Genomic DNA, 20,618 nt, shown 5'->3' with positions numbered 1-20,618 from the left:
TGGTCATAGCAGAAGAAGACATTCAAAAAAGATAAGCATCAAGGACACTTTAAGATTATGAGCAAAGTGACCCATCATCCAAGCATCAGAGTGACCTTTGCATTCCTCCTGTGCTTCTTTGTACTCAGGCAATAAGGAAGTGAAGTCAATGGTCTGATCCTTTTTTCTCAATATCTTTTAAGGAAAATCCAGCCTAACTTGCATTGGTTGAGGGTTTAGAATTTGTTTCTATCATTTAGGAACACTCAAAACAAGAAGAGGGAAGGTAGGGTTCTTACTCGCAGGTTACCATCCCAGAAAACAAAGTCCTCCAAGAGTTCCTGCTACAGCCCAAAGGTAACATGGGGTACAGAGGATAGGTATTCTCGAAGGGAAATTTTCCCAATGACACCTGCACAGTTTTCATTGTGAATGTTTGAATAATGGTTAAGTTATAATGGCCCTGAGGCCCAGGGGAGAAGCAAGGAATTTTGGATGTTACATAGCAGAGAGAAGAAGAAATATCTGGAGGAAGGCGTCAGGGCATATAGTAGATGTGATCATTTTGGAGACAAACACTACAATTGGCTACCTCTGAGAGGATAGAATTTGATCCATTTTATCCTTCTCCTCTTGGTTGATCATAAATCTCTTGGAATCAGACCACATTTCCCTGAGAGTTAGGTCAAGGCCCCCCACTTGGAGGTCTGCTGCTTCAGGCATCTGACTGATGCAGATTCATGGAATCTCAGAATTTCAGAGTTGGAAGAGACAAACTTAGATGCCTAGTCCAGCTCATACCTGAAAAAGATTTCTTTCTATAATGCTTCTATCATACATACTTTGCATAAGGACATCCAATGCAAAAGAGGCCATTTTACTTTTAAATAGATCTAGTTTGGAAGTTTGTTTTTCCTTTCTTCAAATTATATATAAATATTTTTAAAAATTTTTTCTGTAATTCATAGTCCTGCTCACTTGGGACAAGTCAAACAGATCTAATCCATCTTCCAAATAACATCCCTCAAAATACTTAAGGTCAGCAGAGCCAAGATGGTAGAATAAAGGAAAGGACTTGCCAAAGCTCTCCCAAATTACCCTCCATGCAACTTTAAAATAATTTCTCAAAACAAATTATGAAGTAGCAGAACCATCAAAAGGATGCAGCAATATAATTTTCCACTCCAAGACAAAGTAGAAGGTTGGCAGGAAAGGTCTATCTCATTGGGATGAGGCCATGCCCTGGCAAGCCAGAAGCAGGATGTAATCAGCAAACCAACAGCAGGCCTTGGGGGAGACTAAATCAGTGGTGGTGCCTTCTGGAGCTCTCAGCCCACAGCCAGTAAGGTGGTCAGACAACTGGTTAGAAGGAGATAACAGAAGACTCTTTGCTAGCATTTGGTGAAGGACTCTGTTGCATTGCCCATATGAGGATCCAAGATGCAGACCTGAATCACAGTCCCAGGGAAAGAAGGAACACACACAGTAGAGCTCACAGATAGAGGGCAACAGGGACCCTGGTCACAGTTCCAGAGTAAAAAATGGTACTTGAGGTTGTTCACAGACTATAGCACAGGCCAGGAGAACAGTAATCACATGTCTCCTTAGATCATTACCACCTTGGAAGAATCAAAGACTTACAGACCCCCAGAACTAGCTCTGAAAACAGCAGCCCCCCCCCCAAAAAAAACCTTGAAGCTTGGGACAGTGCCTTTTCCATCCCAGGAGCAGAACCCAACTGTAACATAAATTTGGAGATCAAGAAGCAGACAGGAAAAATGAGAAACCAACAAAGAACCCGACCATAGAAAATTACTATGGTGACAGGGAAGGTCAAAACAGAAACCCAGAAGAAGACAACAGTGTCAAAATGGCTACCTGAAAAGCCTCAAAGAAAAATGTGAATTGTTCTCAGACCCCAAAATATTTACTAGAAGAGCTCATAAAGGATTTTAAAAATCAAATAAGAGAGGTAGAGCAAAAAATGGAAAAAGAAATGAGTAATTCCAGACAATCATGGGGGAAAAAAGAGTCAATAGTTTGGTAAAGTTAGCACAAAAAATGGAAAAGGAGATACAAAAATTCACTAAAGAAAACAATTCCTTAAAAAGTACAATTGGACAAAAGGAAAAGGAGGTATAAAAGCTCTCTGAAGAAAATAATTTCATAAAAATTAGAATTGAGCAAGTAGAAACTAATGACTCCATGAGACATCAAGAAACAATAAAACAAAATAAAAAGAATGAAAAAATAGAAGAAAATGTGAACTATTTCATTGGAAAAAACTGATCAAGGAGAGGTAATTTAAGAATTACTGGACTACCTGAAAGCCATGATAAAAAAGAGCCTAGACATCATATTTTAAGAAATTATTAAGGCAAACTCTCTTGATATTCTAAAACCAGAAGGTAAAACAGAAATTGAAAGAATCCACCATCACCTCCTGAGAGAGATCTGAAATTGAAAACTCCCAGGAATATTATAGCCAAAGCTTCCAGATCAAACAGAAAATACTGCAAGCAGCCACAAAGAAAGAATTCAAATATCAAGGTGTCACAGTCAGGATAACACAGGATTTAGCAGCTTCTAACATTAAAGGATCAGAGGGCTTGGAACATGATATTCTGGAGGGCAAAGGGTCTATGATTACAACCAAGATCCATTGATCCAATGAAACAGAGTATGATCCTTGGGAGGAGGGGGATGAGGTGAGCATTTAATGAAATAGAGGACTTTCAAGCATTCCTGATGAAAAGTCCAGAACTGAACAGAAAATCTGATTTTTAAATACAAGACTCAAAAGAAGCATAAAAAAGATAAAAAAGAAATAAAAATCATTCAATAAAGTTAGACTGTTTACATTTCTACATGTAAAGATAACACTTGTATCTCCTAAAAACATTATCATTATTAGGGCAGTTACAAGGCATATACATAGGCCATAGGAATGAGTTGTCTGATAAAAGCAGTGGAAAAAGTGGGAAGGTAGAGGTAGAATGGGGAAAATTATCTCACATAAAATAGGCATGAAAGAAAGGGCTTTTACAGCTTCAACTGAAAAAAGTAGGAGCAACAATCCTGATCTCAGACAAAGCAAAAGCAAAAATAGATCTAATTATAAGAGATAAGCAAGGAAACTACATGTTGCTAAAAGGTACCATAGACAATGAAACAATATCAATACTAAACATATATGCACCAAAGGGTACAGCATCCAAATGCTTAAAGGAGAAGTTAAACGTGTTAAAGCAGGAAATAAACAATGAAACTATCTAGTGGTGGCCCTCAACTTTTCCCTATCAGAACTAGATAAATCTAACCAAAAAATAAACAAGAAGATAAGGAGATAAATAGAATTTATTGAAAGCTGGATATAATAGACCTGCGGAGAAAACTTAATGGGAATGGGAAGATATACCTTTTTCTTAGTGGTACATGGCACCTACACAAAAATTGACCATAAGGGAACACACGCAAAACCAAATGCAGAAAAGTAGGAATATTAAATGTATCCTTTTCAGCTCATAATAAAATAAAAATTACAATCCATAAAGGGCCAAAGAAAGGTGAATTAAAAATTAACAGGAAACTAAATAATCTAATTCTAAAGAATGAGGGAATCAAAGGGCAAATCATGGAAAAACTCAATAATTTCACTAAAGAGAATGACAACAATGAGACAACATACGAAAATTTTTTGGGATGCAGGCAAAGCAGTAGTTAGGAGAAAAATTATATTTCTAAATGCTTACATCAATAAAATAGAGAAAGAGCAGATCAATGAAATGGGCATGCAACTGAAAAACAAACAAGAAAAAGAACAAATTATAAATACCCAGTTATCAAAAGGTAAATCCTGAAAAATCAAAGGAGAGATTAATAAAATTGAAAGTAAGAAAACCATTTAGTTAAAAAAAATTAGCATCTGGCTTTATGAAAAAATCAATAAAACAGATGAACCATTGGTTCATTTCATTTTACAAAAAAGAAAAAAGAAAACCAAATTACCAGTATCAAAAATGCAACCAATGAAGAGGAAATTAAAGCAATTATTAGGAGCTTTTTTTTGCCCAGTTATATGCCAAAAAAACTGACAATCTAAGTGAAATAGGTGAATATTTACAAAATATAAATTATTCAGATTAACACAAGAGAAAATAGAATACTTAAATAACACCATCTTAGAAAAAGAAAATAAACAAATCATCAATGAATTCCCTAAGAAAAAAATCCCCCAGACCAGTTGAATTCACAAGTGAATTCTACCCAACTTTTTTTTTCTTTTATAGGCTTTATTTGTAATCATCCCTTAATAATGAATTGCAACAGATTATTTTATAGTACGATAGTAGATCAAGGGTTATAAAGGATCTCAGAAGTCAGCTAGTCCAACTCCTTCATTGTTATAGTTGTATAGTCCCTTTCCTGAAAAACAGTTTCTTAACCTTTCTGTGGGTCCTAGACCCCTTTGACAGGCTGGTGAAACCCATAGACCTCTTACCAGAACTACTTTTTTGTGAATAGTATTTTATTTTTTTCTAATTACATGTAAAGATAGTTTTCAACATTTTTTTTTTAGGCAATTGGGGTTAAGTGACTTGCCCAGGGTCACACAGCTAGTAAGTGTCAAGTGTTTGGTCTGAGACCAGATTTGAACTCAGGTCCTCTTGACTTTAGGGCCAGTGCTATATCCACTGCGCCACCTAGCTGCCCCCCAACATTTATTTTTATAAGATTTTGAGTTCCAAATTTTTTCTTCCCTTCCTCTCTTTCATCATCCCTCCCCAAGATGGCAAGCAATCTGATATTTTCTACATGTACAATCATGTAATCATATTTCCACATTAGTCATGTTGTAAAAGAAGAAACAGAACAAGAGGGAAAATATACAAATAAACAAAAAAGTGAAAAGAGTATGCTTCATTCTGCATTCAGATTACCTAGTTCTTCTCTGGATGTGGATAGCATTTTCCATCATGACTCTCTGGAATTGTCTTGGATCATTGTATGGCTGAGAAGAGATAAGTCAATCATAATTGATCATGACACAATGTTGCTATTACTGTGTATAATGTTCTCCTGGTTCTGCTCACTTCACTCAGAATCAGTTCACATCTTTCCAGGTTTTCTGAAATCCACTTGCTCATCATTTCTTGTAGCACAACAGTATTCCATTACATTCATATACCAGAACTTGTTCAGCTATTTCCCAATTGATGGGCATTTCCTTAATTTCCAATTCTTTGCCACCACAAAAAAAGAGCTGCTATAAATATTTTTGTATATGTAGGTCCTTTTCTCTTTTTTATAACCTCTTTAGAATAGAGACCTAGTAGTGGTATGCTTTTTGGGCACAGATCCAAATTGTTCTCCAGAATGGTTAGATCAGTTCACAACTCTACCAACAATGCATTAATGTTCAATTTTCCAACATCTCCAATTATTTATCATTTTAATGATTTTCCTTTTCTGTCATATCAGCCAATCTGATAGATGTAAGGTAGTACCTCAGAATAGATTTAATTTGCATTTCTATAATTAATAATGATTTAGAGCATTTTTTCATATGACTACAGATAGCTTTAATTTCTTCATCTGAAAACTACCTGTTCATATCCTTTGACCATTTATCAATTGGGCGATGACTTATATTCTTAAAAATTTGATTCAGTTCTCTCTATATTTTAGAAATGAGGACTTTATCTGAAACATTTGCTGTAAAAATTGGTTCCCATCTTTCTGCTTTCCTTTTAATGTTGTTTGCATTGGTTTTGTTTGTGCATCTTTTTAATTTAATGTAATCAAAATTATTCATTTTGCATTTCATAATGTTCTCCATCTCTTGTAAGTCATAAATTCTTCTCTTCTCCATAGATCTGACAGGCAAACTATTCCTTGCTCTTCTAACTTATGGTATCACCTTTATGTCTAAATCACGTGCACATTTTGATCTTATCTTGGTATACAGTGTGAGATGTTGGTCTATGCCTAGTTCCTGCCATAATATTTTCCAGTTTTCCCAGTAGTTTTTTTCAAATAGTGAATTCTTATCCCAGAAGCTGGAATCTTTGAGTTTATCAAACAGTAGATTACTATAGTCATTTACTGTGTCTTCTGTACCTAATGTATTCCACTGATCCACCACTCTATTTCTTAGCCAGTACCAAATAGTTTTGATGGTTGTCACTTTTGGAATTGTCTTGGATCATTGTATTGCTGAGAAGAGATAAGTCAATCATAATTGATCATGACACAATGTTGCTTCCTTTGCATCCTCAATTAAATACCAAATTAGAAATTCTGAGTGTATTATCTTTGTGATAAATTGCTGTAATCCCTTTGCTAATATTTTATTTAAATTTTTTGCATCAATATTCATTAGGGAAATTGTTCTATAATTTTCTTTCTCTGTTTTGGTTCTTCCTGGTTTAGGTATCAGAACCATATTTTTGTCATAAAAGGAATTTGGTAGGACTCCTTCTTCACCTGTTTTTCCAAATAGTTTATATAGTATTGGAATTAATTGTTCTTTAAATGTTTGGTGAATCTATCTGGCCCTGGAGACTTTTTCATAGGAAGTTCATTGATGATTTCTGCAATTTATCTTTCTAAAATAGGATTGTTTAAGTATTTAATTTCCTCATCTGTCAATCTGGGAAATTTACATTTTTGTAAATATTCATCCATTTCATTTAGATTGTCAGATTTATGGCATACAATTGGGCAAAATTATTACTTTAATTTCTTCTTCATTGGTAGTAAATTCATCCTTTTCATTTTTGATGCTGGTAATTTGTTTTTTTTTTAAATCAAATTAACTAAAGATTTGTCTATTTTATTGTTTTTTTTTTCATAAAACCAGCTCTTAGTTTTATTTATTAGTTCAATAGTTTTCTTACTTTTAATTTTATTAATCTCTCCCTTGATCTTCAAAATTCCAAATTTGGTATTTAATTGAGGATTTTTAATTTGTTCTTTTCCTAGCTTTTTTAATTGCATGCTCAATTGATTTGCTCTTTCTTTATTTTATTCATGTGTTTAGAAATATAAAATTTTCCCTACATACTACTTTGACTGCATTCCATAAATTTTGTTATGTTGTCTCATTATTGTCATTCTCTTTGATGAAATTACTGATTGTTTCTGTAATCTGTTGTTTGACCCAAGTGGTAATCATCAAAAAAATCTTGTACTGGCTAACTGAGAGGTGGATCAGTGGAATAGACTAGGTACATAATACACAGTAGGTAATGAATATAGTAATCTAGTGTTTAATAAATGAAAATATCCCAGATTTTGGAACAAGAGCTCACTATCTGACAAAAATTGATGGGAAAACTAGAAAGCAGTTTGGCAGTTTAGCTATTCTCACCATACAAAGATCCAAGACAATTCCAAAAGACTTAATATAAAAAATGCTATCTACTATAAAAGCAGTATTTTTTTCTTTATTTTTCTTAGGGTTTTTTGCTCTATGTTTTATTTCACAACCTAACTAATATGGAAATATATTTTGTATTACGTCACCTGTATAACCTACATCAAATTGCCTGCCTTCTCAATAAGGGAGGGAGCAAGATAATTTGGAACTCAGAATTTTAAAAAATGAATGCTAAGAATTACTTTTACATATAATTGGAAAAAATAAAATATTTAATTAAAAACACTTAAAATCAGTTATTATATCCTTTCTGAGTTGTCCCTTCTCTGAAGTTTAATGTCCCACATCCCTGAAACTAACTCTCATATGGTATGAACTCAATACTCTTTCTTGATTATTCCTGGTTTCCCATTCTTCTGGATGATATGTAGTCAATCAATGTCCCCCCTAAATGTGCTGCCTGGAAATAAACACAGTCCTTCAGTTATGGTCTGACCGTGGCATACTATAGTGGGATTATCATCGCACTGAAATCACCTCACTTGGACACTAAAATTCCACTTCATGCTACCTAAGATTAAAAGAGCTTTTCTGGCAATCATTTCTCACTGCTGATTTGCAATGTAAAGGCACTCGATCATTTTAAGACAAACAGACTATTGAATCATAAAATCCCAGCTTTCTACTTGTGAAGTCATCTTTCTAAACCCAACTGTAAGGTTATTCAGGTATGACTTGTTCATGATTAAACCAAGCTGGCTCTTTAATAACAATGTTTCCTTTCCTAGATATCCCTTAAACATCAATGTAATAATACAAAAAAAAATACAATAAACAAAAGTGGTCAAATCCTTGATCTTGCCATCACCCACAAATGTTCTACTTCCATGTTAGTAAGTTCTACGATTCTCTTACCTGATCAGAATCTGTTTTCATTCCACCTCTCTCTCTGCTTTGCAATCCTAAACCTTGCTCTTCATCATCAATAAGATCTCTAATTCCTGTACTCCTCCATCCTTTCCCTTTGCACCAGCTACACTCTCCTCCATTCCCCATCTTGATGTGATCTTGCTCCTTGGTCAACCACTTTAGCTCTATGATGCATTCTTCTCTCAAGTCCCATGCCCCCTTGCCCACTGATATTACCCAGCCAAATCTCAGACTTAGATCATTCCCACAATCAGCTGCCTTCACTTATACTCACATGCTGCTGAATGCAGGTAAAGAAAATCACAAAATCATAATGACTGAATCACCTACAAATTTATGTTAAATAATTGTAACTTTGGACAACTACATCATGCCCCAGAGACCTTCATCCCACAGGATCATATCAGCCTTGCAACTCACACTTCATCAGTACCCACTGCCCCAGGGTGGAAGTGAGAGATCCTCTCAAAACCTCCACATAAAAGGGCACCCAGGCTATCTCTTCTTTCCCACCCAACTTCACTACTTTGGATGCTTCTGTCATTCTCCAGGAAACTCTTCAACCGAAGACCACATCAGTCTTGTAACACAAACCTCATTAGTGCCCTCTGCCCCCTGGGGCCCCTCTGATAGGAAGATGTAAAGTAGATCATCTTTCAAAACCACCATTTAAGAAGGGCACCTAGGCTATCCATCCCTTCTTTTCCCATGTGGTTTCACTCCTGTGAACTTCTCCATCATGCCCCAGTCTGGGTACCTTGCTTCTCCTCCACTACCTTTCAGTTTCCTTTTGTGTGTTGCATTCCTGCATTAGATTATAAGATTTTTTAGAATAGGAATTGTTTTATTTTTAATATTTCTTTTTTTTATGCCCAACCAAACCTAGATACCATTTATTACTCTGTGCAGGAAGGGCTGGAAAGGCGAGAAAATGTAGATGGTCACTTGGAGACTTTGAGCTGGGCAGGACTCAGTACCAGTAGCGGTCAAGTTTGAAGGGGCCCTCTGTGAGGAGGCCCAGGTACTAGGACTGTTTTTTTGTCAGCTTTGTTAACTTCACATTCAGTTTACCAAGGTGGGCCTCAGCCACAGATTCATCTAGCTTCTTGGAAAGGAAGTGCACTCCCACAGGGTACTTGTCCGGGTGGGTACACAGTTCAATCTGGGCCAACACCTGGTTGCTGATGGTTTTGCTCATGACAAAGCTGGGATGGCTCATAGCACAGCCCAGGTTAACTAGATGGCCTTCTGCCAGCAGGATGAACCACTGCCCATTCATCACCTTATAGTGGTCCACCTGAGGCTTCATATTCACCTTCTCCACAGAATTTTGATTAAGCCACTTTACATCTATTTCCATGTCAAAGTGGCCAGTGTTACATACTATGGCATTGTCCTTCATCTGCTCAAAGTGCCTGCCCAAGATGATGTCTATGCATCTTGTGGTGGTGACAAAGATGTTTCCCTCTTTGCAGGCCTCATCCATGGTGGTCACCTCATAGCCCTCATAGCCCTTCGCAGCCCTAGAGGCCTGCAGTGCATTGATGGGGTCTATTTATGATAACTTGAGGACCAAAGCCCCAAAGAGTTTGAGCACAGCCCTTGCCCGCATCACCACAGCCTGCCACCACAGCCACCTTGACTGAAATCATCACATCTGTGGTACCATTTGATGCCATTGATGAGGGACTCATCGTAGTCATACAGGTTGTCAAATTTCCTCTTGGTAACAGAGTCATTCATATTGATGGATGGAAATTTCAGAGCTCCATTGACCTTCATCTTGTATATAGTGGATGTCTGTGATGTTTTCCTCCAAGATGCTTCTGATGCCCTTCAGGATTTCAGGGTATTTGGTGTGAACGAGGTTGGTGAGGTCCCTACCATCATCTGGGATCACGGTGAGAGGCTGCCAATCCTTGAAATACAGGGTCTGCTTGATGCACCAGAGATATTCCTCATCAGTCTCCCCCTTCCAAGTATACATAGGAATGCCAGTTTTGGCAATGGCAGCTGCTGCATGATCCTGGGTAAAGAAAATGTTGCAACTGGACCTCGGCTCTCAGGGTCACCAGTGTCTCAATAAGAACAGCTGTTTCCACATCACGTGGAGGCAGCCAGGAATCCAGGCACTCTTCAGTGGCTTGGAGGCTGAATACATCTCTCGAAGTTACATCAGGCCAGGCATCTCATTCTCTGCTATGTCCAGGGCCTTGCATCCCCAGGCAGCCAGGCTGATGTCAGTTACTTTGTAGGGCAGTTTGTCAGACATGTTGTGGCCTCCTCCATAGTTACTTAATGACTTAGCAGAGACCACCATGCACAGGCTTCAGGGATGGGGGTGATGGGGCCACAAGAAGGCCAAGGAGGGTGGCAGACAGCACCAGGAGGCTATTTTTCATATTTCTATTTCCAGAGTTTAGCACAATGCCTGGCATATAAAGGCACTTAATAAATGTTTATGGACTGATTCACTAAGTGGCTTGAGCCCCTCTAAACATTGAAGGCAGTAGGAAGAACTCAACAATGTTAAAAGGAGTTGAAGGGTCAACACCTTTGAGAGGATTTTCCTACATTAAGAAAGTCAAAGGGGTGGTTAGATGTGCCATGGCAAGGAAGTTTCAGGTGCTGAGGGAAGTTCTTGGGTAAAACAACATGGTTTGCCAGTAAGGGAGCCCAGAACAGAGCTGGAAGGGGAACTAAATAAGTACTAAAGAATGTCTGGATCAAAAAATTAAATCACAGAAACAATGGATAAATGGAGTATGTAGTCAAAGTAGTTTGAGGGGATAAATTCTATCTCTAAACACTTTCATTAGCAAAAGGTATCAAGAACAGATCAATGAATTGGGCATGAAACAAACAAAAATCCCAGAAAATCAACAAATCAAAACACCAATTAAATATCAAAATATAAATTCTGAAAATCAAATAAGTGATTAGATACAGAAAGCAAAAATATTGAAAAATAATATTAACTAGGTCCTTACTTTGGGAGAAAAACATAATATATGTAAATCATTAGCTGATTTGATTTTTAAAAGAAAGAAGAAAACTAAATGAGAAAGAATTCATAACAAATTAAAAGCAGTAAAAAAATTATTAGAAATTATTTTGCCCAACTATATGCCAATAAAACTGACAAATTATTTGAAAAGGTTGAGTATTTGTAAAAACATAAAGTTCCCAGATTAACAGAATTAACAGACTGTAAATAACCCAATTTCAGAAAAAGAAACTGAAAAACTTATAAATGAACTCCCAAAGAGAAAAAAAAATCTGGGACCAGAAGGATTTACAAGTGAATTTTCTGATATAATTCAATAAACATTACTAAGTCCCTCATATGTGTCAGGCACTGTGCTAAGTACTAAGGATACAAAAAGAGGCAAAAGACAGTTTTTATCCTCAAGGGGCTTACAATCTAAGAATAACTAATTTGAATACCATATAAACTTTGCAATGAAAAGAAAATAAGGGGGCTTACCATATTCCTTCTTTAATATGAATATGGTCTTAATACTTAAATCATGGAGAGTCAAGACAAAGAAAGAAACCTATAGATCAATATCACTATTGAATATCAATGCTAAAAAATTTAAAAACATATTAGCAAGGAGGGTATAAAACATCTAAGAGATTATACTCTTTGACCACATTGGATTTATATCAGCAATTCAGGGTGGATTCATTAGAAGGGAAAATTACAAGTATAATAATATTAAGAACCCAAAAAAGTGATTATATAAATAGAAGCAAAAAAAGGTTCTGACATAATGCAAAACACCAAAAAAAAAAAGTCCACCATAGGAATAAATGATCCTTTCCTTATTATTTAAAGTAGTATAAGAATCAATATAGTGATGGACATAAACTAAGACCCTTCCCAGTCAGATTAGGGATAGATAAGGTAAGGATATTCATTATCACCACATATGTTATGATATAGTTCTAAAAATGCTAGTGATAGCAATAAGGCCAGAAAGAAATAAAGGGAACAAAAGCAGGTTTAAGAAGAAATAAAGTCATTACTTTTTGTAGATGATTTTTTTTAGGGAACCCCAGACTCAATTAAGAATTAATTGAAAAAACAACTTCAGCAAATTGCAAAATTTAAAATAAATTCCCATAATCATCAGAATTTCTGCCAACAAATCTAGCAAGAAGCAATAAAAAGAGTAATTTCATTAAAAATAACTCCAGGATGAATAAAATGCTTGGGAGGCTACTTACAAAAGCAATGACAGAAACTACATGTATACAACAACAAAAATTTATTTGTGCAAATATAAACAGAAATAGATAATTAGAGCAATATTTATTGCTCATGAAAAGAATAAGCCAATATAATGAAAATTATAATATATCCTAAATTAATTTACTTAACCTTTGGCAAAGAATTAGAAATCAAGAAGATGGTGATAGGTAATAACTGAACAAATTATGACATTACAGCAATGGAATATTATTATGCTGTAAGAAAGGATAAAAGATATGATTTCAGAGAAACCTGGAAAGACATAAACTGATACAGAGTAAAGTAAGTAGAACCAGGAATAACAATTTCTATAATATCAAGATTACAAAGAATAGCATTTTTCAAAGACTTGAAAACTCTGATCAATTGATGATCATTAGATCAAGTACAATTCCAGAGAGATCCAGTGATGAAGTATATTTCCTATCCCATGTCAGAAATGTGATGCGCTAAGTAGGCAAAATAAGATTTTTTGGCCAATGGTGGATTTTTTTACTTAACTATATATACATATATATGTGTGTGTGTGTGTGTGTGTGTGTGTGTGTGTGTATTATATATATATTATATTATATTATATTTATTATAATATATATTTATATATTATATAATAAAGGATAAAGGATGGATAAAGATGGGATTCCTCAAAAAATGAGAAAAAAATGAATCACATGCAAGTATGACAGCTTTGTTAAATTTATTATATACTTTAAAATATATTATGTACATATATGTATTATATAGATATTAACTTTATTATATACCTAAAAAAATCAAACTCTAAATAATAGAGATCCAGTTTCATCTAACTATACTCTCTTTACCACAGCATATGTAAAAATGTTAATTTTATTTGGTATGCATTAAGTTTAGAATTTTTTTAAAAAAACAGAAAAAAAATCACCATGTGAATATTTCTTTCAAGGATGTTTTTTAGAAACACTAGTTATTGGATTCTAATTTCCAATCTATTTTGCTATTGTCTTCATTTTATATGATGATACAATTCTTCCCATTCATTTTATTGGTTAGGATTGTTAACTGTGTATTCCTCTGCATCCTGTTACAATACAATAAATATTTATGAAGTCTCTGTGACAGGCACTGTGCTAAGCTCTAAGGATACAAATAAGAAAAAGAAAGGTAGTTTCTGCATTCATGGAGCTTACACTCTAACAAGGGAACACAGTACACAAAAAGCAGGGGTAGGGGCAAGGGGAGTGAGGGTAGCCAGTATGGGGGCATGATGAGAAGCGAAAAACAAGCTGAGACATTCATGTGAAATGAAGAGATGGTTGGAAATACTGAGTCTCATATAAACAGAGGCTTTGGGAGATTTTTGCTTTGTTCTCCACGCCTCAGTCAGATGGATAGAGGCAATTGGGGGTACTGATGAGGTATGAATACCAAAGCTAAAGTAATGTTCATGATGGTGAGTTTCCTGGTGATTTTTATGGTGGGGGTGGGGGAAGAGGGGAGGGAGGGATGGGAAGAAATGATGATGTTTAAGTAGAAACTAAACACAGTAAATGGTGGAGAAAGAAATGTTCACTTTTACTTTTTCTTCTTCTTACTCTCAAATCTCCTCTTTACAAAAAAGATGAGAGATAAAAATAGTGTTCTCAACACTAGTAAATGATCTCTTTCTGCTCCAAAGTCCCTCTTCTCTTCCTCTCACCCAAATAAAATTAATAGGTTTTTACCCCTTCTTTCCTTCTAATTCTTTCTTCACAACTCAAACCTCCAAATCTGGAGTTTCTTTTGCTTATTATTTATCTCTCCCTTCTTTTAAATATTCCCCCATTCCAACATGTTTTCCTGCTAAATTTAGTGTTTTTCTACACTAAATTCTCCGTATACGTTTTAAACTTTCCTCTGTTCAGATGAAGGGAAAGTGAAGTTCATGTGATGCTTGTTTACCCCACCTCTTTCATATTTCTATTTTTTTCTTGTGCTCCTCAACCAATTATTTGAAATTCAGTTCTACACCTCTTCCCTCCTCTTTCTTCCCTGGTATATTATGTTTTTCTCCCCTTTTCTTAGTTATTCTTAGTGTACACACTTATCTTCTGCCTTTTGAAATATCACCCTCCAAGCTTTCTTTTTCTTCAAGGTGATAGCTTTCAATTCTTGTGTGACCCTAGCTGTGTTACTTGAACTCTTTCTATCTGCTTGTGGTACTTTTTCTTTAACCTGGAAGCTCTGAATTTTAGGCTATAGGACTCCTGTGAGTATTCACTTTAGTGTTTTTTTCAGGAGGACACAGGTGGTTATTTTTTGTTTTGTTTTGCTTTGGTTTACTTTTGCTCTCTGATTCTAATAGGTCTAAGAAGTTTTAATGTACAACCTCTTTAAAATGTGGTATCCTGGTTTTTTTGTCCTTTGTAGTTTTCAGGTAGTCTAGTAGTTTTTGGATGATCTTTCCTTGGCATGTTTTCTAGGTCAGTTCTTTTGATAGGAGCTACCTTAAACATTTTCTTCTATTTTTTTTCAATATTTTGATTGCTTCTGTCTCAAGGAATGACTGATTTATTTTCCTTCCATTCTAATTTTCAGGGAGTTTGCTACTTGGTTAAATTTTTGTACTTCCTGTAATAAGCTATTTATTTTCTTTCCATTTTTCTTCTAAGGCTTTCATTTCATTTGTAATTTCTTTTTAACTCTTTGTTTTACCTCTTCCTGGAAATTCATTAGATCCTGTGACCAAGTCATACCTTTATGAGGCTCTGCCTAGAGTCACTGTGAAGTTTCTCTTTTTTTCTAGGCCTGTATCTTTGCCATGCCCCTATAAGTAATACTTCTTTATCATCAATTTATTTTTCTATTTACTCATATTTCCAGCTTCACTTCATGAATTGAAACGTTTTTGTCAGGGCCAGGCTCTGACTGTTCTAGCATACTTGGATGGGATGGTGAGCACCTGTTTGTTCCAAAGGTGCATTCCCTTTTGCTGGTGTTTATTACACACAAAGTGCTAACAGGTAGCAAACTCATCTATATCCTCTGAGTACAGCTCCTTCAACACTTTCAGGTGCAGTTTAAGTCAGCTTACTGCAAACTTTCAGAGCCTCAAGGGCATGTGAAATGATTGCTGTCTTCTTGGTAGGATTTTTATTATTTTATTCACTTCAGTCCCCATGTCCAGGCTGAGACTTCTGCAGATATTGAATGGACCTGGAACTTCCTTGTTTGATAATTTTAGTCTTGGCTCCCTTTGTCTGGGGCTTGTTTCCCTGCCAGGAAGCTTCCTAGTTGAAGCATTATAAAGTTGTTGGAGCTGAAATGCCTGTAAGCATTGAATTTGCTTCAACCAGGTTACTCTGACTGGAAACACTTCTTAAGGTCAGCTGGCACTAAATGTCTAGATGTCCCCTTTTACCTTCAGTTGAGGTACTCACTGTAGTTTATATCCTTATTGCTTAAATGCTTTATCACATTACTTAATCCAGTGTTTAGTAGAGTGCCTGACACACAGTAGGAACTTAATAAATGTTTACTGAATCAATCTATCAGTTAATTAATTAATAACCATTATCTGATCTGGTGAGTCTTTTGTTTTATCTTTTCATTAAAGTAAAAGGCAAGTTCCTCAGATGATGTGGTATGAAAGGGCTAGAATATGCAACAAATAAAAAAATTTCAAAGAAGAAACGGAATAAAGCATATCATCAGCTTTGAAGGAAGCATAATATTTAAAATGACAAGAGGGACATATATTTAAATATGTACCTCTTCATTTCACTTAACTTCCCAGAGCCATAGGCACATCTCTAAAACATAAAACATAAGTTGCAGAAGATGCTGGACCTGCATTGGTAGAGGAAATTCCCTCAATGGAGTTCCTAATATCAGTGAAAATCACATGTCTGGTCCCTATCCCTAATATACATATATATATATATATACATACATATATATACATATACATATACAGACAGAAGTGCATAGACATAGACATAGACATGTACACACACATATATACACACATAAATATAAATGTGTCTATATACATAATATACATGCATATATATAGAGATACATATACAGATATGTGTATATATGTGTGTGTCTCCATATATTCAAGTATCTAGGCATATGTTGTAACATATAGCGTTTTAAGCAAATATGAGTATGTACTCTGTTGTTATTCAGTCATTTTTCAGTCGTGTCTGACACCTTGTGACCCCATTTGAGATTTTCTTGGCAAAGCCAGTGGAGTGGCTTGCCATTTACCTCTCTAGCTCATTTAACAGATGAGAAAATGGAGGCGAACAGGGTGAAGTTGCCTGCCCAGGGTCACACAGCTAGAAAGTGTCTCAGGCCAGATTTGAACGCAGGACAATGAGTCTTCCCCACCCCAGGCCCAGCACTCTATCCACTGTGTCACCTCATCACTCACGTACTCTGTTAATTAGTGCTAACTATCAGTTATATATCTTTCTTTAAACCATGAACTTTTTTTCCTGGAAGAGGAATTAACATGCCTAGGCCCATGTACGAATATACATATCACCAAGTGCATGGTTACACATACACTGTGGCATGAAGAAAGCAACAAAAGGAAATGGAGCTACTGCTGGCCACGGAAACAGAAGAACTTGTGGAAACTTCAATTCCTGCCCTTCCCAGCCATCTCTTTGGCAAGTTCTTTTGTTTTCCTAAAGCTCTATGTTCTCATTTGCAAAACAAGGGTGACAAAATTTGTAAGATCTGTCTTGTAATGAAGTTGTGCTCTATCCCATTGCCTGAAACCAGTAATTAAGTACTCACTTTTGACCTAACCAGTAGGGGTCAGAATCAGAGCAAAAACAATAGAAGGAAAGCATTCCATGGAAGGCCATTACACATACATTTTTTATTTAATCAACTAGGTTGTCAAACTTCAAAAATAATTCAATGTAACCAGGCCACCTATATACCTAAAGTCATACTTCACTTTAACAATAATTCATTTTGAGGGTAAGAAAAATATCAACTCTTTCTTTGGAAAGTGTACTAATACGATATCATAAAATGTTTTACAAATAAATAAAATTATAATGATTTAATTAAAATACATGATTTTAAAAATCCAGGCTTCCAGAATTCTATTCTAATAAGGATTAGAAGCAAATTCAGGTAACCTTGGCTGCTTATGTAGATTTTTTTTAAAGGGCTAAATCAAATTCTTAAAATCACTTACTTGTTACATCAGTTTTTATTTCAGCAAGCTTCAAAAGAGGTTCAACATGTTCATAATAGATGTGACTAGCTTCTCTTTTGTGACTTTGTGAGTTAATAAGTACTTTTAAGGATTTGGGCCGGTTTGAAAATTCTGAAAAAAAAATATAAAAACTTTGTATTTTAAAAGATAGTGCCTAAAAATTTTAATTTTTAACTTTTCAAAAACAAGATTTTAGCCAGAAAGTTATAAACAGGTTAAAAACTCTTCATTATCTGTATTTAAAATGAATTTTAACACTTTCTAGATTCGGGTTATTACATCAAGAAATTTACTTTTAATAAGCCAGCCTGATTAAGAAAAGAAACCCTTAGTTTATAAAAAAGTAGGATCATGGCATTCTGTTCATGCAGGAAAATGTGCATAAAAGCTGCTTTTTTAAATATAAAGCAAGTTTTATATATTTTCCCCAGTCATATATAACATAATAAACGTTCCTTCAACTTTAGTTTCTAGAGAAAAACAGCGAACCGTAACATATATAGTTATCCATTTCCTCTCCCTAAATAAATATGTTTATTACCTGAATTGGACACCTCAACAGCCCTGGGGCTGCTGAAGCCCTGACCTACTAATGAGTTCAGGGTTAAATAAAACAGGTAAGGATGAGTCAGTGCAAAAGCACCTATAGAAATACATGTTAGTAATGAAGAGAAAGGTTTTAGGTCACAGCTCAAACCTGAACAAAAAAAGAGGCCGAGGAAGAAAGAAATATTCTGTTGGGAATTAAATAGGAAACGCCTCTCAGCAGGGATTTGATGATAGTGCTACCTCACAGTTGGTGCTGCGATTTGATACTGCAATTTTCTGGGTCTGCAAGATGCTTATCACTTAGGACACAGCTGGAGCAGGTGTAAAGCAAATTTTCTGTTGTTAGGGTCAGGAGGAAAATGCAAGCTACAAAAAGTCAAAAACTATTTCAGCTTTAACACCACTGAATAAGAAACCTGTATTTCAATTTCATACTTGCCTCATTGGAAATAAGATCTATTTTTATGGATTTTAATAATACTATTACCAGAAAAGATTTAAGTTAAAATGTCTATCACACCAATGTCAGATTTTGAACAGTCCTAGAGTCTGCTCAGCCTCATCCTCATTTTCCTTTTCCAATGTGAAATTTTCCAATAGCAGAGATTCCCTTCAACTTCATAGAGATCCAAATGAAGAAGTGAGGGTGGTGAAATTATTTTCAAGATAAAAATTCTCAAAAAAAAGATAAAAATTCTCCAAATAAATAAAAACACTAACATTTTTGGATATTAAACCAATTGATTAAAAAATTTATCCTCAGGCACAAATTAACTGGAGCAGTCATTAAGAATGATTTTTTAATAAAAGACTCTTATAAATAAAGGTACAAAAACACAAAGCACCTAAAATGGCATATGATTAAAGCTAATGCATTACTTTTACAATGATAGTAGAGGATATCTCTGTATTTTTCAAAAATACTTATGATAAGAATATAAACACAGGTAATCTAAGTTTTTGGTGATAAACTGTACATTAAACACTGTATAGTACAATGGAAAGAAAAACAGATTTGAAGTCAGAGGGCCTTAGTTCATATTCTAGTCCTGCTACTCAAATTAATTCAACAGGCATTTGCAAGCATCTACTGTGAGCTAGGTGCTGAACAGGCCCTGCCCTCAAAGAGTTTATTTCCTATTCTGGATGGGGGAGAATTATATAGATAGATGAGGAGGAAGGAAAGAAGGAAGTGGGAGAGAGACAGAGAAGAGTGAGAGGAGAGAGACAAAGAGGCAGAGAGAGAGACAGAGAAAGAGACAGAGAGACAGAGACGAGGGACAGAGAAATATAGATATAGACAGACAGATATAATTAAATACAGACACAAAATAAAAACAGAGTAACTGACAAAGGAGGCCACAAATCTAATATGAAGGCCAGTTTGTTGACAACAGAATGGGAGTGATAGAATGAGAGTGAGGGTGGCATATGTGGACACCAGAGGGACATAGGTAGACAGTGGGCATGAGTGAGCATGAATTGGCCAGTCTACAACTCAGAATCAGGCTTCTAAGTGGACTGACAGACCAATAAGTAGAAGATGGTTGTAGTGGATGGTCATGCTATTTACAGTACCTATGTGATCATGGACAAGTCACCTAAACTCTCAGCCTTGGTTCCTTAGTTGTAAAATGAAGGCATTGAACTTGATGGTGCCATTTACCTCTCTAGTTCATTTAACAGGTGAGAAAATGGAGGCAAACAGGGTGAAGTTGCCTGCCCAGGGTCACACAGCTAGAAAGTGTCTCAGGCCAGATTTGAACGCAGGACAATGAGTCTTCCCCACCCCAGGCCCAGCACTCTATCCACTGTGTCCCCTCTGTCCATTTGGCAGGAGAAGGATGCAAATCATTTTTAAAACTAACGATAAAAAAAAATGTATATTATAGGATCAGTATGAATTTAGTTTAATCCCTCTAACATTCTAAATCTGTAATTATGTAGAGTGATCTTTTTTTGATATAGATGATGATTGCCTTGAAACCTAAATTCAATAGTTCCAAAATAATTAATTTATATTCACTCCACTATACTTAATAAGCCAGGAAAATTAATTTATTGGTTCTAGAAAGACTTGAAGCAAAAAGTTTGGAGGAGTGGCTTGGAGGTTGGAGGGAGGAAGATCTTTTTTTTTAAGTTAAACTTGAGTTAACCACAAAATTAAATTAACTCAAACTCTCCATTCTCCATCTTTCCTGGTAAGTCAAGGTTTTCTTATACATTGCTTGGGCATGAATCAAAAACGTCACTTTTATTAGATTTGCCATTTTCTATTTTTATTTTCTTCAAAAAGGTCCATTTAATGTAGAAATACT

At 35.4% G+C, this 20,618-nt stretch overlaps 1 protein-coding gene and 1 pseudogene across 1 annotated transcript in view; both read right to left on the bottom strand.

The window, feature by feature from the left end:
* The window catches only part of CERKL (ceramide kinase like), a 181,238-nt gene that overhangs the window by 56,977 nt on the left and 103,643 nt on the right, over positions 1 to 20,618 (bottom strand). The window contains exon 3 of the mRNA XM_027865957.1: positions 17,731 to 17,862. Within this exon, the coding sequence (XP_027721758.1) occupies positions 17,731 to 17,862 (132 nt within the window). The remainder of the gene's footprint in view (positions 1 to 17,730; positions 17,863 to 20,618) is intronic.
* LOC114045769 lies at positions 9,261 to 10,562 on the bottom strand (annotated as a pseudogene).

This window comes from Vombatus ursinus, unplaced genomic scaffold (genome assembly GCF_900497805.2).
Source record: "Vombatus ursinus unplaced genomic scaffold, bare-nosed wombat genome assembly UNPS02014779.1, whole genome shotgun sequence".
Classification (NCBI taxonomy): Eukaryota; Metazoa; Chordata; class Mammalia; order Diprotodontia; family Vombatidae; genus Vombatus; species Vombatus ursinus.
Note: the sequence above shows the minus strand (reverse complement) of the source record. Positions and strands in the feature narration are given on the sequence as shown.